Source organism: Phaenicophaeus curvirostris, chromosome Z, assembly GCF_032191515.1.
Source record: "Phaenicophaeus curvirostris isolate KB17595 chromosome Z, BPBGC_Pcur_1.0, whole genome shotgun sequence".
NCBI classification, from domain to species: Eukaryota; Metazoa; Chordata; class Aves; order Cuculiformes; family Cuculidae; genus Phaenicophaeus; species Phaenicophaeus curvirostris.
This window is the reverse complement of record NC_091431.1, coordinates 23,310,914-23,333,114: the sequence shown is the minus strand read 5'-3', so window position 1 is coordinate 23,333,114 and position 22,201 is coordinate 23,310,914. Positions and strand designations below refer to the sequence as shown.

The following is a 22,201-nucleotide window of genomic DNA, read 5'->3' as shown; positions in this document are numbered from 1 at the left end:
AAACCAAATCTGTGAGGCCTCAGAAGGTTTTCTTTTCCTTAACACTCAGTCCAAACCTATCTTTTTTTTGTTTCACGCTGTTTCTCTTCTTTGGGGCTTGCCCACAGTACACAATCATACTGAAAGGGCACATTAAAAAGCTTGCAACTTGCCCAGCCTTACACTAGTGTCCAAGTCAAGAGTGCATTTCTCTGTTGCTCTTTGCACAAAAGAGCCTGCTGCTGCTCTCTGTTGGTGCTACATTCACTCATACTCAGGCAGTGTAGTTCCACAGGATCCTTAAGAAAATAAAGGATTAACTCACACAGATTTGACACTAAAGCAAACATAGCAGTTGCCCAAAGTGGAAAGCCAGCTGGACCCTCACTGCCTGCACGCAGGAAGACAGGGGTGGGGTAGTGCAGACTCCTGACACAAGAGGTCTCAGCAGATGCACCAGGGAGCCAGACATGCCCTTGGCTGTCACCTGCAAAAGGCCTGCCTAAGGAGAGACGAGCATAAATGAGACAGGGGTTAGTGCTACACGGATATGTGTGTAGTGCAAGGGCTGCAGTGGCAAGACTCACTTGAGAAGTGTCATGGTTGAAGATGATGGAGCTGAGGTCTCCACAGCTGTAATGCTTGATTAGGTCTTCTGTCGTATAGGGGATCTGGAAACTGCCTGCTCGGAGGCTCTCCTGCTGCAAGAGAGTCTGATTCAAAGCAAAGACCACCTGAGGGAGGGGGAGAGGGAGGAAAAGACAGAGTGCCTGGTGAGTTCTCATCTTGCCCTCTGAGAAGATCACAGACATAGAGCTGCCTGCTGAGGGCTCTGTATTTTTCAAACTTTTGTGACTCTCTGCAGCCTGATGAGGGCTCTGTGTAATTAAGTCCTCCTGGATATTTGTTTCAAACACCATCAAAAGCACTCTGATACTGTAGTTATTCACTAATACCATGAAACTCACAAATGAGTAAGCATGTCTTACTGTACTGAGATTATGAGAACTAGTCTTGGGATTACAGGACAGGGTAGATGTGAGAACAAACAAGTGCAGTTTTCCCTCCCCCAGCACAACAATCCATCTTCTATAGAACAGCACAGGTCCCACCGAATCTGAAACCGTGCTGTACCCACTACAACTAGAGCTGCCTGTCTGGACCCAAACCACCACATTTTTAACCAAATTTGAAAGCACATAACTTAGCGTTAGTTCTGGAAGTGAACACAACACTGACTCCCATCTCATGTTTTTAACAAGGGCAAGAATTCACCCTGTTGACACAAACTGCACCTTTCTAAAAGAATACCTGCAGGTAGACACTCAGGAAAGTTACATCAAACTAATTGCTGGCCTTGCAAAGGAATTCTGTTTAATTTGGAAGTAAATTAAAGAAGACCAAACTGAAACAACCAAACAAAAGTATGCATGCAGGGGTTTATTGCACTTCTGAAGCCATCATTTTCCATTTGTTCGGCTTCACTTCCCACACAGAGATTCCCTAATGGATGTTAATGACCAGATAAGATTCACTGAGAGACAAGCCAAATCCTTGCTGAAAATGTGGGGTTTCTACAGCCAGGACTACTAGGTCATGCCAAGAAAATCTTGTATGTAAAATCAGTTCAGCCAAAAGGACTTAAATGGGAATGACTTATTTTCTAAGTTATTTGACTACCATAGCAGCATCCACGTGGGCAACTTACCATTACAGCAATATGGCATTTTCTAGCCTCTACAGCTTCTCAAACAATGACCAGACAGTCCCTGTCCACAGGGCAATTATAAGACCGGCAATGGTCTCCTGAGCTGGTCAGGTTGTTCTTCCTCAATGTAAAGCAAGCACATCAAAGAGGTTTCACAATCTTTACTGTTTGCTTTTCATCTGAACACCAACCAGCAGAAGGTAACCGGCTTCTGTGGACAAAACACCAGCCTGCTGAGCGAGACATGAGAACAAAGCAAATCTTCCTCCTTCTGCTGTAATCCTACAGCCTGCATGCCTGCTGTCACTTACCTTGTCCACACACATCTCTTCCCTCCTCCCTTGCAATGTGCTTCAGGTTAAACAGATTCAATCTCTCCTCTGAACAGACCTGGCCTGTAGCATAGTAGCCAGGTCGGGCCATACAGGCATCTTCCTTTCTTGTGCCCACCCACTGGCCATAAGAAATTAGCACACAGTAAACTGCAAACAGCAAAGTAAATTTTTTTCAAGAGCACAGTTTAAAACCACAATGACTACCTGCACTTACGGAGGTTTAACGCACTTGTTTTTATAGGAATAGAGGCAACTCCCCCTCCTCTCACATTTATAAACCTACTGCTGGCACATCAGAAAGCTGTCCTAGTGAGGCAGCTTTGGCTGCTCTCTGGTCCTTCCTAAGAATATGTCTTTCTGGGGTGGAAGTGGGAGAGTTGACACTGGATACGTAAAATTATCTCAGGATGGCAGCAGCTGAAGGGTTTGCCCACCCAGCTGGGGAAGCAGAAGAGAATTTTCACAATGAGGTGGTTCATGTTTCACCTCCAAAAAACAAGGTGTCCAAGCTCACTGCCCAAGGCTTCTATACCCCTTCCCAACCACAACTGCCTGGGGTTGCAGCATCCAGTAGGCTGCCACGGATGCCACAGCTCACTCAGTGGGTTTATGTGGCACTGCATGGGCTGTTTTTCTTTGGCATGGGGGCCTACAGAGGGCTGTTCCCTGCCAGAATGACTTCCCCATTTGGATCTAGGTCTTCATCCTATCACTGTGCATAGCACCTGAGAGAGAAGTCACACAAGAACCACCCAAAGCCTGTCCAGAGAGGGGACTTTCACCTTGGTGTTGTGAGAGAGAGAGGTAGTCTCAGCTTCTTTAATGACAGCAGCATCAGCATCAGCATTCTCAACCACAGCCCAAGCACTGGGAGCAAGAAAAGTCAAAATATGAGAAATGGGTGGAAATCAAAAAAGCATCAATGTCCTTGACAATTAGCCTTCCCTAATGAGTTACAGCAACTCATATCATCAGGCTTTGCACAGCTGGAGGGCAGGAAATGCTATTGCCAAAAATTCTTCCACCATCAGCTGGTCTGAACAGAACGGTGGCATCTGCAGGAGGGGGATAGTAGCACATCTACTGAACAATTACAGTTTGGCTTAAGAATGTGTGTAGAGCCTCACAAAGGAACACAACAGCTATTCTCCATTTCTGTATTACTTATACCTTCTTTGGGCAACTCTTCAGCAGAAGGAGAAGGGATAGGGGTTAAAGAGAGATGAACTGTTTGCAGTACCAGGCATTGCTTAAAGCTTTATCCTAGTGAGAAGGTTATCTTCAGTAAACAGTAATGAACACTGTCAGGATATCAAGAGAAGAAGACTCTTTAACCTACTGTTTTTAAAGGATTTAATTTGCTAAGAGTCTTGCTCAGAGGTTGGCAATTCTTATCTGTCATTTTTTTGTAAAGAAAACACTGGACTAGGTGCAAAGTGATACTTAGAGAAGATCACAGACATCAAACTCTGTGGATCCTAGTTTTGTTTACCTGATGTGAAAAGCCAAAGAAAATCAACAGAGAATGAGAAGCAGGGACTAGATCAGCAGTCGATCTGCAACTGCTATATTTGCTTGGCACAAACACTGCTTGCCTTCCTAGCTCCCCATTCAGTCCTGCAGTCCTTTCATTTCTAGTAAATCCAAGAAGTTAAGAAGATAACAGAAAAGAAGAAAATATTGAACGAAAATTTTCAATTTTGCTTAGAAATCAAACACAAGAGTTTGTGCTGAGCTGAGCTCCTCCAGCAAGTGGTACAGAAAGTATACATCTGTCTCCCAGGTATCTCTTGCACTGCACTGTTTTACTAATTCCAAAATCTTTCCTGTGTGAAATCCACAGAAATCACTCCATATTCATCGTCCTTGAAAAACTATTCTACCTTACATCACATTTCCCCCCAGCAGCTATACCCTACTTTGCTTCATTAAGTGTATTTATAGGACCATCAAAGCATATCATTAAAAAATGTATTTAGAGAACAAAACTAACAAGTTTATTAGAAGGAGATTTTTTTTCCTCCCACCTCCCATTTCCACTGTGATCAGTCTACTCCCAACCCTCTCCCTTTTTGTACTGTGGAAAAAATCGATTAAACTCTCTAGTACACATATTGCTGCAAGGCTCATTCTCCTCCCAGAAATTTCTTCAGCTGTCAGGAGACACTTGTTCCCTTTGCTACCATTGTTGTAGTGGCCTGCTAGGCTAAGGGGGTGGGGATAAGGAGGTTAGAGCCCAGCAGATGCCTTTTTTGTCAAAGACAAAAGACCCCCTGCCATCCTCTCCACTTTTCAGCATTTTCATCCACACTGGATCAAAGTGCTGTTCTGCATATGAAAGGAACCTGGCACTATGCGCCTCAAATTAGCCCTATCGCCATCCCGCTAGCCTCCAAGCCTCCAAGTCTTCCCAACAAAAGCGCTCACATCTGTTCCATCATTTGCCTCATCTTCTATTTTTTTTTTTTCTTCTCTCCACTCTCAGTTTTTGAAGGCCATTCAACCCCTTGAATTATAGTCTGGGGGAGCATCTTCCTTGCTTTGGGATCACTCAGCTGGACAATTTACTTCTAATTGTCTTAAGGAATTATGGGCTGCTTTTGGGCCCTTCCCAACAACTAACTGCATACATTATGGCTTCCACTGAGCCTCTTCAGCCAGTTCTTTCCCTCATCCTCCTCCTTCTCAAAAGCATATTTCTCTCCTTGCTCTTCACCTGGAGGAGATCATTGCTTCTCTGGGCCAGTGAACCTCATTGCCCCAAATCAAAGCAAGCCTCAAATCAAAGGCATCATGACTATGAAAGTCAATAATCCTCCTTTGTCATGGTAATAGTCCAGCAGACCAAGTGCTGAGAAGAAAGTGCGATTCCTCATTCCAACGGGACACAGCTCTTTAGATGTCTGATGCTCACAGCCCAGCTGCCTTTGAAGCAAAAAGCTAGGACTGGCCTTCTCAGAGACTGGAAACTTGAACCCACTTGCAATGAGTAGCCCTGCAAACACAAGCCTGCTCACACAGGCAGAAGGACTCTGATTTTGTCAGGGGTTGAGGATACAAATAGCTTAAACCTACATTTGCAGCCTTCAGAGGAACATAAATCACTTTCAAGGCTGTTGCACCTTTGCACCTATGGCCCCTGCAACAACCTTTTGTACAGAAGACAGAAAAAGTAAGCAACTTCCCAAACCTGTCCCACTTTCGTGAGAAAGACTGGATTTAGGTGACTAGAAAAGACAGGTTATCTGAGAGACTCACCTGGAGGACAAAAGACAAACAGTACAAGTCACTGAAACAAAACGAAATAAAAACTATTCTAGACCACCTACAAGTTACAAATTTCCCATGACCTTGATTTTATTTATGGCTTTTTTTTCTAAAAACCAGCATGGCAAGCAGAGTGTATGCCTCTTCTCTAAAACAACCATCCAAGTTGCTTAGATGATGCTCTGTTTGCCTCAAATTGGACACACAGATACTGGCAGAGGTAATGGCAATGAAGAATTTGGTCTTTGGTCTGCTAAAAAAACTCACCCTGGCACAGCTGGTGCTAGATTTATTTATTTTTTGCTAGATTTCCAGAACTGAACAAAAAGATGCTCTGAAGGTTTTGGTTGTTATCTGAGATTTTTATGGGAACACACAATCCAACCCTTTTCCAACAAGGAGCTATAAAAACAAGGGCTCTCCAACGACTTATCAGGCACTTCTGAGCCAGTGAAAGAATTTATCATCCTTCTTTAGGTGCAGGACAACGGTAGATAATGCTGAATCAGAGGAACACTGCTTACAGCACTGCTGGAAGAAGTGCAATTAATTTCCTTGTAACAGACTGCCTTAATACATAGTCTTTTTTCTGAGTAATTTACACCAATTTACAGGCTTTTATGTTTCCTCTGACAGTAGGAGAAATAAAAACCCCAGTATGTGCTGAATGTGAAATAAAACCAGCAATGGAATAGTGAAATGAAATGTTCGTATTTCACAGGTCAGCTTGCAGTTCACAGCATGACACCTCCATAACTTTGCTGGGACTTGCTCCCATCTTTCTATAGGGCTAACAGTGTGGCTATGAACACATTGCTACACCTCGTCCCTGAGAGCTCTCTACCTAAGTGCTCACTAGGGTTCCTCCTCGTGCTGCAGGAATGCCTTAAACCCTCACAAAGTTCATCCTTGTGCAGAAAATCTTCCCACTGTTCTGGAAATTAACTAGTGATACATATTTGCATGTTACTAAAGAAGGATTAAACTTTTTTTAGAAATTCCATCTTTGATAAGGATTTTGTAAATGTTAGCAAAGCTTGCTTTTAAAAACTGTCACAAATCACACCTTCATCAGATATATTTCTACTTCACCAAGTAGAATTAGAAACTAGCCTTTGTATAATTTTCATGTTTCTACAGTCCTGAACCAAAGTTTGAAGCAAGAAAATGGACTTTCAACACACTACACTTAGAAATCCTGCCTGTCTCTGATGCAGGCAGGAGTTCAGTTAGCAATGTCCAGCTTGCTTTCAATTAGCATTGCCATGTAGCTCCTAAACGTAGGTCCAGATCAGACTTGGGAACAACTAACCAAATAAAAAAGAATTACTAGCAATCCAAATTTCTCTTATTTTGTGCCCATTTTCTAATTTACAAGACTATCTAACCATCAGGCTGGTAGTAAAGCTTTCCTTGTTTTGCATAATTATTTATTTTACAATAAATTTAACATAGCCATCTCAAAATTTCTTTAAAATCTTAAGAGAGTTACAAAGCAAAAAAATTGAAATCAGGGTTCGTTGGGCTGAGACTGAGTACCCTTTTAAAATTTAACACCTGCAATTAATGTTTTGTTTGGGGTTTTTTGTTTGTTTGTTTGATTGATTTTGGATATTTGGGGGTTTTACTTGTAGTAAAATAGGAGTTGCTTTAGTCCAGCTTCTCTTTCTTTCTTCTTTTTCACTGGATAATTTAAAATTTAATGGAAGCAAAATTAAAATGCTAAGGTTAACAAAGCAAATTAAAAAAAAATAAACAGCTTTACAGGAAAATTCCCTTAGAAAGGAAACAGTTCAGCTTTCCAAACCATAGAAAGGATGTAAAAATGTAAAAATTATGAAGACATCACTGTGCCTGCATCTGTAAGGAGTAAGCTAGTAACAGAGCCAAAGTTCAACCTATCTCAACAGTTTCAACAGCAAGATTTGGCAGTACTTTTCATCTTCCTAAAATAAAATTAATGAAACTAAATGAACTTGGCATTGATGACTCAGGATTTGGCCTCCAGTTGTCTTTCACTCAACCACAGATTCTCGTTGGAGTGCTGCTAGATTAAATAAAAACTCTTAAAAGTCCCCTCCTATCTACACCGATTTTTTTTTTTCACTTCTCCTCTCTAGTACAGGCTACACATAGCTTAGGTCTAAACTGACAGTGGTTTGGAAGATTACTAAAAGCAGCATGTCTTAAAAATGCAGAATACAGAAATGCAGGATTGAAACCACTCTCACCACTTCTTGTGCACCATTTTTGGTAGAAGAGAATTATTCAGAAAAGAAAATTTTCATTGGTTTGAGTGCTTCCACCCTCTTTCCATAAAACTGATGTATATTACTTGCATAATTCACATTAAATGAGAAAACGAAGACTATAAATTTAATAAACAACCTAGCCTTGTAATGTGATGGACAAGATTAGACAGTTACGTTATGCTTTCTGGTAACCATGCAATGAGATACTTTGGACTTCCTTGAAGTTCTGCCAGCTGGGAACGCCTGTTCCTTAAAAATTCCTTAGCATTGATAAAGCATTTTTCCACTCAACAGAACAATTAGACCAGGACTCTTTGGAGAGACAACTTTGGATCCGTGTTTATGTTACAAGCAACTTAGTGCATCTTTAAGAGAAGTTTCTGGATTCTAAATGGAGCACAGCAGAGCAAGATAACCTTTTCAAGGTACAGGGGTGAAAGGAAGACTTTATATTCATGGTAGACTTGCCAAGAAAAACCTCAAACAAGAACTGCTGAAATGGCTCCCAGATGATTTCAGGCAGATCAGTGGCTGGAAGTTCTCAGAACTAAAGCTTTCCAAGAGGAATAGCTGACAAAAACTTTCACATAGCGAAACACAGGCCTAAAGCTGTGCTCTTCACAGTAACTGTGACCTCAGCCACACAGAAAAAATAGTGTACCTTAAGGTAGGGTGGGAGTTTACAAACCACTATCTGTGCTGTGTGAATCTCCTGAGAGGATGTTCTTGGAATGAGCCAGCTGGCTCTGCTGGCAGGCAGCACTTCCGCTTATGGCTTTGCCTGTCCATATTAGGACATGACCAGTGGTCCCACTTTAGCCAACACACACAGCTGCCTTTGGCTGCCTTTGCTTTTGCCTAAAATACCATGATTCTCAGACCCATGAAATCCCAACTGCTGCCAATGCAACCAGGAAACTGCTGGTCATTTGACACTCTGAATGACAGACTGTTTCCTGTTAAAAAGTATCTGGTTTTTTGGTTTGGTACTTTTTTCCCTACCTCTTTCAGTTTTGTTCTTGAAAGGGATTGCTGCGTGCCAACAAGGACCCCGGAGGAATTTCAAGTGCCTGTCTGAGTTCAACTGATTTCCAAGAAATCTCACAGATCAGCTAAGCAGTTGCTCTCAAAATGAGGAAGATTTTAACTTGTGGACTTCTGTGCCAGTTTCAATGCATTCATAGTTAGAATATGGATATTTGTTTCCCCTGTTAACCTCAAGACTTACCACTGTACAAAAGGCCTTTATTAATTTCCTTCCCCTGCTGATTTCATTTAAAAGAAAAAAAAAAAAATTAAATCACCAACAAGTAACTACTCAGAGGATTTTAGCTCAAATTGGATCTCAGTACCTTTGTAACAGGCATCTACAAACTCTGTCACTTGGAATGGCTTGGAACGAAAAGCATCACAGAAAAATTATCTGAAGATTTTGTCAGGGAAGAAACCCATGGAGTATCTCCAAACTCATATCATTCAGACCAACTGAACAGAGATTTCTTAGGCACCTCAGGGAACAGGGTAACTGCAGTCCCAACGATGCGCTAACTCAGTCTTCTTAGCTCTTTTTATTCCTAGATAGTCAAATAATTTTGTTAAAGGCCTAGGCATGTCACCTGCCCCACAGCAATTCCAGCATAGTCACACACACACTTACTGTCAGGGTAAGTGTCCTGGATAAACATTTGCTGCAGGACCCTTAAGAAAAGCGGACACGCCTGCCAAGAGCTCATCATTTTCACAAAATCACCAGAATAACAGAAGTCTGATTGTTAAGATCAGGATGGCCTAATATAAGCAGAAAGGCTCTGGGATGTAAAATGTGGTGGTAAAACAAGAACAAAACATGGCAAGATTTATCTCATGGGCATGTCAAACTTTGGCCTTGGAAGGGAACACCTGGATAATTTTCCTGCTGTAGGGAGGGCAATGCTTTGTCAGAAGTTATGTGGAAAAGCTGCGTTGCAGCAAGTAGCAACTCATCCAGCAACTCCATGTATGGAAAAATGCAGGAACATATGGCTTAAGGTCTGCAACTTTCAGCACCAAAGCAAAAAGCTCCAGTGCATTCAGAATTGTGTAAAGGATTTTAAAGGCATAATGGAATGTGAATCATCATTCCCCAAAACCAGTGTTGGAAATAATAGGCCAACAATATTGTACAACAGTACTTGCTTGGTGAATATCTGCTAAAACTGTGACAGAAACAAAACAACAAGCAGGCAATCAGGGCAACACAATTCAAATGGCTGAACTCTTCATTATCCCAAGCTGGGAAAAGTTTAACAACCTGTACTTTTGGACTAACAGTATATTTCCAAGGAAATCTCAAGTAATTTAATTCCATTTTTTGGACAACAAACCCTCAAGAAGGACTGTACATACAGCAGAGGCATGAGGGTTGCACTCCCAAAAGTCCAGTCTGAAAACCCAAGTTTGAATAAGAACACATCATGTACAGAGTCTTGAGTTAAGCTTCATTACTACTATCCACCCCGAATACACACAGATTACAGAGATTACCTTACTCTGGTTTGTGACCCAGAATTGATAACAAAAAGAAACCATCCATGCCTTCAAATATACTATATATCTCCCATCATAAACCTCCTACAGAATTTCTTCAAACATTCATATATATGAAAGGATTAAAATGCTATCCCCAAACTCATATACAGGGAAAATGAAGTTGGCAATGAGAAATTTGTGTCAAATTCCATCAGACAGAAGAAAAGCTCTTATAATTCATGAACTCCAACCAATTCCTCATTTTATCTTCTCGGAAAAAATGCTGTCCTATTGGTATTTCTGATCAGTCTTCTTTAGCTTTTCTATCTAGAAACGATTCTCGAGACTAATCTGCCTTCTTAGAACAAGACACTCTGTATTTGCAACCCTGCAATGTGTGATCCCCAAATAGGAGCGGAAGCAACATTCTTACCACAGCCACTAACAGTGAAGCAGTCCACTAGACTAGCTCATGTTACAGCTCAATGACAGCTCAACATAGCGCTTCTCAAAGACTACACCCTCCCATATGCAACAGCACACAATGGACTCTTATGCTAGTATTTTTTTTCCACCACACCCTGCCAGGATTCTGCTTCCAAATTTGTGCTGATTCACCCTTCAAGGCAACTCCAGCCCCAAGCCTCTACTTCCTTTCTAGTAGCAACTCTCCCAGGCTTGCTTTTTTACTGAAGCTCATCTTTGGCGTTTTTTGGCCTCATGAGCAGGACATGAAACACATGTCATACTTACTATATTGTTAAACACACTTGGTGTTGAAAAGTAACTCATATAAAACAAACATTTTGTTAGGGAACCTTAAATAGAAGAACATCTGTTTGTGACAGATAAAACAAGATGTTCAATCATCATCCCTCAGAAAAGCATTTCAAACTATTGCATAAATTAAGAAAAAACAACAAAAAAAACCCAAAAAACCCAAAAAAAACCCCAACTGAAATAGGGTCAAACCTCCAAAACTTGCTGAGTAACTTGGAATTAATGCAGAAAGGAAATTTAAGTTTCCCAAGAGGTCTCAGAGCCTACAGAAGTTCTGCGTGTCAACCTCACTGTGATCTCTGCAAACCAAACAGAGATCTGTAAACTACTGTGGGTACACAAGGACACAGTGAATTCCAAGGACACAGTACATTATGCTCTTTTTCATGTGCATGCCCACATCTGTCCAGTTCTAACCAGCTACAGTTTTCCAGCTGAACAGTGATGCAAATTAAGTGTAACACTTTTGCTAGCATCTCACTTCACTATTTCTGCACTTCTTCTTGCACTTAGAAATAGGATTTCACACTATATGAGCACATTGAGCTGGTTCTGTTATGTTGGCTGAAGCCCCTCTTTCTACTGCACAAACCTGAGCTCCACATAAATTCCATGCTTGCTTACCATACCATGCTTGTTTGTGTGACCCATTGGCATTCAACTTCATTGCATGACTATCTAATGCATCCCAGAGTCAGTGAAAATGCTCTTGGTGGGCTGAGACCTAACAAGCTCAGCTAGAACTCACTTAGTTCAACATTCCCGGTTTTCTGCTGCTCCAAAGGTGGGAAGGAGAAGGGTCCATTTCTGATGGTCACATGCTCAGCATTCAACCTCATGTGTTAACTGCCATCACATTCACTTTTTATAATCAGGCTGTCCGAACTTCCTAGGACTCAACAGCAACAGGTGTCAATGTTTCAGTATCAAATTAAACTATGAATTGCAATGCTTATGCGTCAGATTCTTCTACCATGACAGTACTACCAAGATTCTTCTACCATGACATACTCTGCCAAGTGACAAGAGGCACTGAGGAAAGAAGTGCTTCCACACTCATCCTTAAGAGGTGAGAGTGAGATCTAAGGGAGACAACTCACTTCCTTGGTATGCCCCCTGTTCACTATCAAAAACTAATACCAAACCCAGAACCTTCGCAGCCCTTGCTGAAAACCCCTTACTCAATCCCTTCCAGGAGACCTTTCAGATGAGGCAGACAACACTGCTACCAGACAAGTGTCCTCCTTGTCTAGTGCATACATCAAGAAAGTGTGAGTTTACAAACACAAAAATAGCAACACTGCTGTTTAAGAGGTGCAAACTTAACTCATATATCAGGCTCACAGCTAGTATGTCCAATTGCACATGTGTTCCTAAACATTTCAATCCAAGTAAAACAAAAATGGAAGGCTGCACACCCAGGCAAATAACACCCTCATTCAGTATCCTTTCCATAGGAAAATGACAAGCCATCCCAGCTGTGGCACATGGGACTTCTCCTGAGCTCTCTGTTTTGCAAGAAAGGTAATCAAATAAATGTAAATCCAAATCATTATCATGATCATTCCCTTCTGAATCTGTCTGCTACAGATATCCAGCCTCTGCTGGAACTCTATCATCCATCTGCAAAGGCTCTTAAAAACATTATTACTGCCTTTACTTTGCATCCAGGAAGGAATATATAGACAGTTTTACTAATGATCTAGTCAATCCATGTTTTCAGTTACTCAATGATCACATAACTCTTCTCCAGAGGCTGACAAAGTTTGGTCCACACAAATGTTTATCTTGAATGACCTCATGACACTCAAGCCACTGGGCCAACCCTCAATACTGGGTGCAGCTTAGTGTTTATTTAAACTGTGGTCAGACAGATCAGTCACCCAATGACATCAGATGATGGCCCATGAAATGACTGCACATTTTAAAAGCTGTCATCAAAAAAAAAAAAGACCAAAGCAATCATAAAATAAAAATAATTGACACTTTAAGCCTAGAATAATTTTTCTCTGCTCATGTAATCATTGCAACAGCACTGCACAAGATAGCCTGCAATTCTCTACCACCAGAAAGGGCTAATTCAATTTCAGTTTAAAAATAGCTGAAAAAACCTGTTTGATATAAGTGCTGCCATGTTTGACCTTTTATTACATTTCAAAACAGTTTTAATTCAAACTGTCTGTTTAACAGTTTCCAAGGACATGTTCTTATCTTGTTAAAGGCTGTTGTTACATTCACCTAGTGCAATTTTCTAGGATCTCACTTGTTCTCTATGAATGTTCAAAAAGGCTGGCTAGGATTTCATGGTATCCTGCACTAGTTCCTTTAGAAACACTGACTGTATGTCATCTGGTCATGGTGGTTTTTACATGGTTAGTTTTACCAGCTATTCTCTCATCCTCCCTTCAATAACATGCTGGCTAAACCAGCATAAGTTCTATGATGGTCCGTAACAACACTGTAACAGCACATTCCTCCATCTTCCAAATGCTGTTGGGATACTCCAAAGCTGTTCTTTCAAGAGCTTCTATCTTTTTATTTTCCTTTCCTACCTCCACAGTTTTTGCTTCCCCGCTGCAAAATAGCATAACAAATATTTCAGCATCACTAGAGACTTTGCACAAGCACTGACCTGCTGGTGGAGAGTTCTTGAAGAACCTGGTCACCAGAAAATCCATTTTAAAACACTTCTTGTTTCTATTCACTCCATTTTCACATAATACTCATTTGACTGCATGGCTTTATCTACCCTAGAAGCAAATTCTTTGCTTAACAAGTCAAGTAAGATATGCTGGATTTAAATGCGCACAAATCCATACAGTCAATTTTCTTCATTTAAAAGGTAACATAAGCAACAAAGCATTAGCTGCCAAAATAACTGTTTTGGTTAAATGCAGAAACTCCTCTGAAACTTTTTCATGGTTTTGATAGGCAGTTACACCTTTATAGGCTACTTGAGAGGGGCAGGAGGGAGCAGTAGAAGGAAAGTCCTGTGCCTGTTTCTGTAAAGGTTTTTTTTTGAGTCTTTCAAATTCCTAACCACTGGCACAAATACCTTTGCTTTTGTCATGAGAGCCTTCATCCTCAGTCCTTTTCTCTTTAAAAACCCCATAACAGAGTGCCTTTCAAATATTACAGCTAGCACACAGAAGAAGCTTTTGCAGAGAGCAAACACTCTGGAGGACAAGAAACCTGCCAAAGGGCCCAAATGCTACCATCAGGTTCCCCTTTCACAAAGAGTGGCTATATGGATGCACCAAGCCTGTTGCAACAGCACACCAGGTACTATCAGGAAATTGGACCATTAGCTGGCTGCTGGCACTAACGCTTCTAACTGCGTAAGTCCACCTTCTCTACAGGTGTGAAATGTCACAATCTCCGCCACACTGCTACAGAGCTCCCAAAACATTTGCTGCTTTTCTTTTCATATAGCAACACATGCCAAACTTTAGACAGAGTTCATGTACCATCCTGTGCTACTAGCCACAGCTGGACCATGCTTTGGGGAGACCATAGTCACACACAGCTTGTGACCTTTGCAGCACTGCAAAAAGTCAGATAACATGATCCAAACAGTCTGTCCAAGGTCACTGCACAAACTAGTGCAGCTGAGTGCACTAAAACATCCTTATCCTTCCACATTTCGTTTTATACTTGATACATGCTAACAGTAATTAGTAAGTATTTCCTATTCAGCAAAAGCTTATGGTATCTACTGCATTAATGGAATGAATGTATAATTATACTTCATTTGCAAAATTTCTGACAAATTTGGGTCTCAAGTCTGTCCCATCTCTTGAGATTCCAAACCAAAAGGGCACTGGAATTGAAGGACTTTCCATATTTACAAACAGGCAATTTGTTTAATTAAGATAATTCATAAGGTCTTCCCAGGAGAGGGCCTCTCACTTCAAACTGAATGTGCCTTTCTGTGACAGGCTAAGGAGCTCAAAATGACAAACACTTTTCTTGTTGTTGTTGTTGTTAATTCCAAGGCAAAAAAAGTCCTCAGAAAGATACTCAGAATCAGAATCATCTGCTTCTTTGGAAGCAGAGCAATATTTCACAACAATTACGGTAAAATGAAAGGATAATCTCAGATTAATCAAATCATGAAACTACAGGAAGAAAAAACCAAAATTGATACACAAATAAACATGAGGAATTATTGGGAAGGTAGCCATATTATCACACAGGATCTGTGGGCAGCACTGTACCAGAAAATTTATAAGTTAACATGATGCTTTCACAAAAGGCATTTTCCAAGAGTGTAATATGCAAACATTGGGAAATAATCAACCTGTCCTATCCAGCCCTGTCAAGGCCTCTACCAAAATCTTGTACCAAATACTGGACAGTGCTGATAGAGAAACAAATTTAGAGTCCAGAAGAGAAAAGGAAGACTGTTGAGAGGTTTGGAAACATAGGCTACAAGAAAGGATGAAGAAACTAACTTAATCAGCTCAGAAAAGAGAAGCCTGAGGAAGAAGACAGCCATCACCACAGTCCACACTGCCTACAAAAGGTGGTTAAAGGAAAAGGCCATCAAGTTGTTCACGGGTTGGAGATGACAAAACAACATTGGTTCAGCTTGCAACAGCAAGTATTTTAGGTATAAAGGGGAGATAAAATGGGAAGGAATTAAGCAGGGATGCATTCTCCAGGGTCACTGTACAGTCTCCACCACTGAATTTAAGACACCATTAGCTTTATTTCCTAAGCATCATTTTGGTGTAGTTCTGCTTTGGGATAAGAGGATTAATTAGGTCTCCAAAGTGTGTTTTTATCTTTCATACCCAAATGCTCACATGCTACGAGTGTAAGTACTGTCTTCTTCAAGTACGGAGATGCTAATAGGAGAGAGAAAAACATGCTGATGCTAGGAAAGGCTGAGTGTGCTCAGCAGAGCCTGGATGCACAGCACACCTGGTCCTCCTGCCACTGAGCTCCCACCACACCTTGGAACTCCCTGTGAGCTACTCCTGTCTTTAGGACCCAGCGCATATTGGACGTCTTGATGTGACCTGCTCATGTTGAGCATTTCTGTGTTGCAATGCACATTTGATAGTTTTTCAGCTTTGACATCTAAACCACCATCTGCTTACCATTCTCCTCCGGCTATATCATTAAGGAAAGGAAACTCAAAAAAAAAAGGCTAATTTCAGACAGTAAAGTGGGTAAGATATCATGTACTACCTGCTTCTGGCCAATTAAAAGCAAAAAGGAAGTAAAGTATCTTTGTAAACTGTATTAGAATGCACAGACAAAAACTAGCAAGGTGCCTCAAACAGGCCTTTCTTACTATAGTAGTATCAATCAAATTGTTCCAGTGCATCTCCACTTTGAACTGACAAAATACTTGAGGATTTTCTCTTTTAAAAATGATTATTGTCTTGTTTACCCAGTTATCTCTGCAATGCTCCCCATCTTCTAGACCTAGCTACTTTGATTAGAACATTCTTGTTTCAAGTACTACCAGTATATTGGAAAACTGAGCACTGAAATAAATCCTACAGTTGTATTGACGAACAGGTTGCTCCAATATATAGTCTTTTTTGCATATATGTGTCTCCTTATTTAAAAAAGTTCCAGATGCTGTGTAATATGAAAAAGAAATTAGCTAAAGAACTGATGCACAAAAATTGATTAAAAGCCATCTAGTATGGGGAAAATAAATGTATGCAGAGAGAGAGTCAGTGTGCAAAATAATAAGATAATCTTCCCAAAGATTAATTTCTGAGAAGACAGGCTATGGAAAAGCATACTTTTCCTGGTAAATTTGTTAAACTCAGGAAACCCATAAGATCTGAAATGTTTCTGTTTGTTACATAACAGAATAACTTAATCTTGGAGATGGACTACATGGTGTTAGCATTTTCTCAGGATCATAACACCTGATGACAATAAAAGGTACCCGCATCATATGACCTCACAACCCAAAGAAGTTATGTGCAAAGCAACTCAGTCAAGAATTCCAGTAACTGTCAACTGCAGCCAGTTAATTGCTCCTTTAATCTCCATTTTAAATTAATTAAATAAATCAGTTTATTTACCCAGTATATTTATTAACGTACAAATTGGAAATTAGCTATATTAGTTAAACTAGCTGTTAATTTAGCTACTGAACAGAAACCGTTCATGCACACCTACACAGATTACAGGCCAGTCAACTCAATCCTGTAGCAGAGACAGATTTACAATATATTTCTAGCAAGCAGGAAAGGTTGCTGAAAGTGTGACTGCAGCCAAAGTCTTGCATCAGTCCCTGCCATGCACAGCTACCATCCACAAGTCTAAGTTTTGCAAGACAAGTTATGATTTCTCAGTAATCCAGTCCTTCCCAATAAATCCCTTCTGAACCTTGCCCTCCAACTCCTTGTCTTTCTCACATTCTTTTCATGCATCTCTCATTGTGCTGTTGCTTCTCTTTGGCATGCTTGCACACACACACACACACGCTCCGCTTGCACACATACATGTGCCACCAAGATAAATCTGAATGCAATTTCAGAGCAGAGTTACAGAGCAGCTGAGTCTACTCCCTAGTGCAGGATGGCTTCAACAGAGATGGGTATAGCGCATCCTCTGTCCCTCTGAGACTCAAACATTGGAGGCAATGCAGCCAGCACTGACGGCTAGTCCTAACTCTGCTGAGGTAGAACAGCAGCTGCAAGAGTTCACCCGTACTAGCAGGCTTACGCTTAAATGCACATACACAAAAACATAGCTGCAGCAGTGTCAGCAGCACCTGATGCTGCATCCCTAGCACAAACTGCCTAAGGATTTTAACCGGAGACATCTGAGATATAGGATGAGAATGCGTACACCATGCAAGTGCCTGGATGCCAGTGTTGCCATATGGAGTGGAACATGGGTAGCAGGTTGAACAGCAGAAGGAGGAACAGTTACCAGCAGTTTGCCCACATTCTGCCATACCACTACAATGCCAGCTCCCACTTGCAAGGTATTTGGTGGCCAGAAGCTTGACACTATCAGCCACAATCAGCAGTATGCAGAGGAAAAGGCTCCTGCTGGAGAGGGCTGGAAGAAGAGGCTCTAGAGAAGAGGCAAAAGTCAAGTCTAAATCTTGGTAGCAGATAGGATTTGCTGCCTAGTCTAACCACACATGCATGTTTCCCTTGACTGCCATTGCATCAGCTGCTCTTACTTCCCCTGGAATCATTAAAGTCCATATAATTATGGGAGAGAAAAGCAGTCAGAAAAGGATTTTGTGTCAGACCATTTACACAAACCTCAAATTCTCCACTAAGTTGCTTACAATTTCCAAATACGTCCAGAAGTCTTCTTTCAGTGTAAACAATAAACCTCGTATTGCCTTCCTTAGTACTGACTTTCAGAGCAGTCCACAGGTAGACACTTCTAGTTTTTCCCTTCTGTCTTACTTAACCAATGGCTTGAAAGCCCAGAAGAAATCTGCATACAGCAGCTGTAACTTTTAATGAGTACTGAGACAGCAAGCAAACAGACATTCTGGAAATGCTGGGCAGAAGGAAATCAAGCTATGAGAGCTGCAGAACTAGTTCAAGAAGTCAGGGCACGGCATACCCAGCCAGCTTCCTGAAAATAACAGTGAGGTTTTTCAAAAGGGGTTCCCCAAAGTAAACCTGTGTTTAAGCTTCTGTATACAAAGAGATTGCATCTCAAAATCCTGCGCCTCTTTCAGCCCAATTAGAATGACTGCAAGTCAATACCTCCAAAACAGAATTTAACCTTCAAAAACAAGCATAATGCGATACCAATTTAAAAATAAGTAATAAGGGTTTTCAGCTAAGCTAAAGTCCTGTTAGGTCTTCAGTTCCCATGAAATCAAGATTACCGCTATCCACTGCAATTGAAAACAAAATGATATTTCCACAGTCTGGAAAATTCTAATGGAAAAAGAAACTCTTTCCCATGTGCTTTTATGTGTAACATTAAAAGCCATAGCTGAGAAAATACGATTCCTTGGCCTGAGGCTATGAACAGTGGGGAGAGAGAATAAGGATCAGCTAAAACGACTGTGCTGAAGGACAATTTAAACTCCAGAACTCAAGGAGATGACTTCCAATTCAGGCTTCCTCCTGTTTTATTTCCTATAAAGACAATGCCACATACTAACAAAAAGCATGAACTGTATGAGCAAAAAATTCAGATTTCCCTTGATCTGAGTTACATCAAACCCACATTTTCAAAAGGCAAAAAATCTTCACCCTACCCAGGATCAGCACCTGTCTTCAGCTACACTGGTGTCGCTACTGTAAGCATAAGACGGAGAAAAGATAGTGAGCAAAGCACTTGGAAAGCAAGCCACAAACTTCACGTCTGCTCTAGGGCCACATGCTAACACTTTTCCTTTGTATCACTGCTCAGAGTTAAGCTAAACCAACAAGAAGCAGTCTTCCCATCCCCAGAAATATAAGCAGATATACTGCACTTCCCTAAGAGCTGGAAAAATCACTTGTTCACAGCTCCTGCAGTGACACTGATGATGGGGCTGTCACAACACAGGCAAAGTAACTGTGAGGAGGTTCAGACCTAACATCCTCTAGCAAACTGCATTGCTGGAAAGAACAAAGATGTTTTATACAGCTTTTCAAAATGTTATACAGATTTTGGTCTACCCCAGACAGCCCTAATGAGCAAAGATTTTCAGATGCAGTCAGAGGATATAAGAGTCCAAATCCCATTGAGAGTAATAGGATTTGTTCTTCTAAACCATTTAGCACTTTCCAAATTCTGCTTCAGCCAACATGCATTTAGTTATCTGGCAAACACTACATCCAGGAGCAAAGTGTGTGTTCTGCCTTCACACTGCAAGAAGCCTATGGGAAAATGTACATGAATTTCAGAAGCACTTTCAAGTTATTCTCAGGCGACTTCTGCAGTGATTTGCCAGCTGGTGTTCAGCACACATTTCCATAGACTCCTCTCTGACCCAGCAACACTCATTTAACCATGGGAGACAAAGCACTTGGGAACATTAGGTCCAAGCATCTGCCAGACCCTGCCCTAATTTTTGTAATTTGAATGGGCTTACTCTCCTGCTAATTTTCAACATGCCCTTTGAAGACAGAAGTGTAAAATACAGTTCCAGTCTCCAAAATAATTCTATTTACCCTGATTAGGGCCCTGAAAATAAGAGAAATTCTGAGGCATCATCCAACCTCCCCTCTAAGAGGTATGTAGAGAGAGGTATGCACCCACACTGGTGCAGCATTCTACTCTAAAGTAATTATGTTTTAAAATATAATCTTCTCAAATGTGACAATCTAGAGGAACAGAGACCTATTAAGAGGCAAAACACAATAAATACATGCCATAGTTGGGTGTCTGCAATGCTGGACCACTGTCAATCCTAATAAAATCTGTACTAAAATGAAGCCAACATAAATTTAAAAAATCCACCTTCGCAAATAGTTTAAAAAGAAAACATTTTTGAAACAGAAAAGATCACAAATAAGAGCAGTATCACCTGAGGCTAACAGACACATTCATTAGCAGAACAGTGAGTGGAAAGAGTAAGCAAAATATTATGGCATTTCCTTTTCTCCTAGGCAATTATTTGGTTGTTGCAACTTTGTTCCCATCCATAAAAGCACACTTGCAATCCCAATGAAAGTTTTCTACTTTTTGCCAGTTCAAAAAGGCATTCTTGGCTCCTGAAAAAAAAAATTTTAAATCTATTTTATTAACAAAACTTCACTGCATGTGAACCATCTAGACATAATGAGGGTTAAGTCCACCTTCATTCAAAGCAGTTGGGCTACACACGTCTCCTCAGTTTGCTTTGCAGTAACAACCCACTTCCACCGCTCTGAAAGGCTACCGAGATGGTTTGTAACCAGATTCTCAAGACAGGAAAGGATCAGCTTCTCAGGAGCCCTTTAAAAAATGAACTTAACAGTGTGACTAAAGCATGTAGACAGCCTATACCCATTTTGGAAAGTTAACAGCAGAAGCAGCATGCTACCACACTCTCAGTTCCTGTGTACACTTTTGCTACAGCTATTCCTAAGTACTGGATCAGTGTATTCACTGCAACATCTTTGAAACAGTTCTGCAGAGCACTGTTAATCTGGATGTTACCCAAGGAAGAGAAGGCACAGAACAGACAGGGAGTCACTGGCAGGGCTGCCAATCAAGGGCTGGTCTTTGTATTACAAGGTATCACCCTGGGGCCACCAGGCTCTTGTTTCCATTGCATATCATGCCATGGCATCCTTCAAAGGAAAAGAAGGTTATTTTTGCCAAAATGACCCAAGTAATGGTCCTAGGAATTGTCTATTTGAAACCATCATCCAGATTACATTTGATAGGGGTTTTTTTTGTTGGTGGAGGTTTTTTTTCTGAACTGAGGACTCCTTGATCTCTTGACAAAATTTTTGGTGGAAAATAGTCCACTACAAAGTCTCAGAGCAAACCTGAAGTCCTCTACAATGAGGAACTACAGTGCTGCCACAGAGCTGGCCCAGGAAACTGGCATAGCTGAGATGTGGAGAGTGCTACACCATGTTGTCATCCTGAACAAGATATATGGAAGTCTGCAGGAGCACATCACAGCATATGCTTCCCTGCTACGCCACAGGACCTGTTTGCAGAAATTTGCCTCCAGCCACCACTTTGCAAGTAACGCTCTCCATCTTCTTCTCCTAACTACCAAAATCTTCCTCTACTCTAGACCTTGTTTTGAAAGCGCTGCTTGACGTCATTGCACAAGTCCCCTGGCCCCAGCCACTTTTAATTTTTATCTGATGGCAACTAGAGACTTGTATGTGTGGTAGCTAATCACTTTGAGGAGACAAACACAAAGAGAATTAAGGCAGAGGAGATCACACACAACTACACACCCTGACACTTGGAGCATGTGTTTGGAGCATCTGATCCCTCCTCTCTCACTTCACATACCTGAGTCGTACAACAGAATAGATGCTCTATGCTCTTCTCTCTTCAAGGGAAAATGCATTTTGCATAGGTAGGGTGCTTGCAAAACATGCTACACTGCAGTGCAGGGCTGAGGCCAGCCTAGATTGTATGCAAACAGTTAAGCTGGATATGTCAGTGTGCCATTCCTCTGAACATATTACAGTAACCTAATTATCCAATAGCATTTATTACACTTCAATTCACTCCTTCAGAGGCCTGCACTGCCTTGAACTTTCCATCCAGTCTAAACCAGAACAAGATGCTGGCCAGGCCTTGGCTAAATACACCAACTGAGCTACCAGCTTTCCGGCTAATGGGAGTTCAAAGCCTGCTTGCTGCTTTTGTGCAACCACATTGTGTTCCAGCTGCTCAGTGAGATGCTACACTGCTTGCCTGCAGCAGACTAAGTAAAAGCTAGAAAACAGCGCCCATAAAGGATATCAAATGTG

At 41.2% G+C, this 22,201-nt stretch overlaps 1 protein-coding gene across 3 annotated transcripts in view; it reads right to left on the bottom strand.

Moving 5' to 3' along the window:
* The window catches only part of LOC138733107 (metalloprotease TIKI1-like), a 69,134-nt gene that overhangs the window by 24,882 nt on the left and 22,051 nt on the right, over nt 1-22,201 (bottom strand). For 2 of the 3 annotated variants that reach the window (XM_069880024.1, XM_069880026.1), the window contains exon 3: nt 567-713. The exons of the other annotated variant lie outside the window; for it this stretch is intronic. In XM_069880024.1, the coding sequence (XP_069736125.1) occupies nt 567-713 (147 nt within the window). The remainder of the gene's footprint in view (nt 1-566; nt 714-22,201) is intronic. 3 annotated transcript variants of the gene reach the window in all.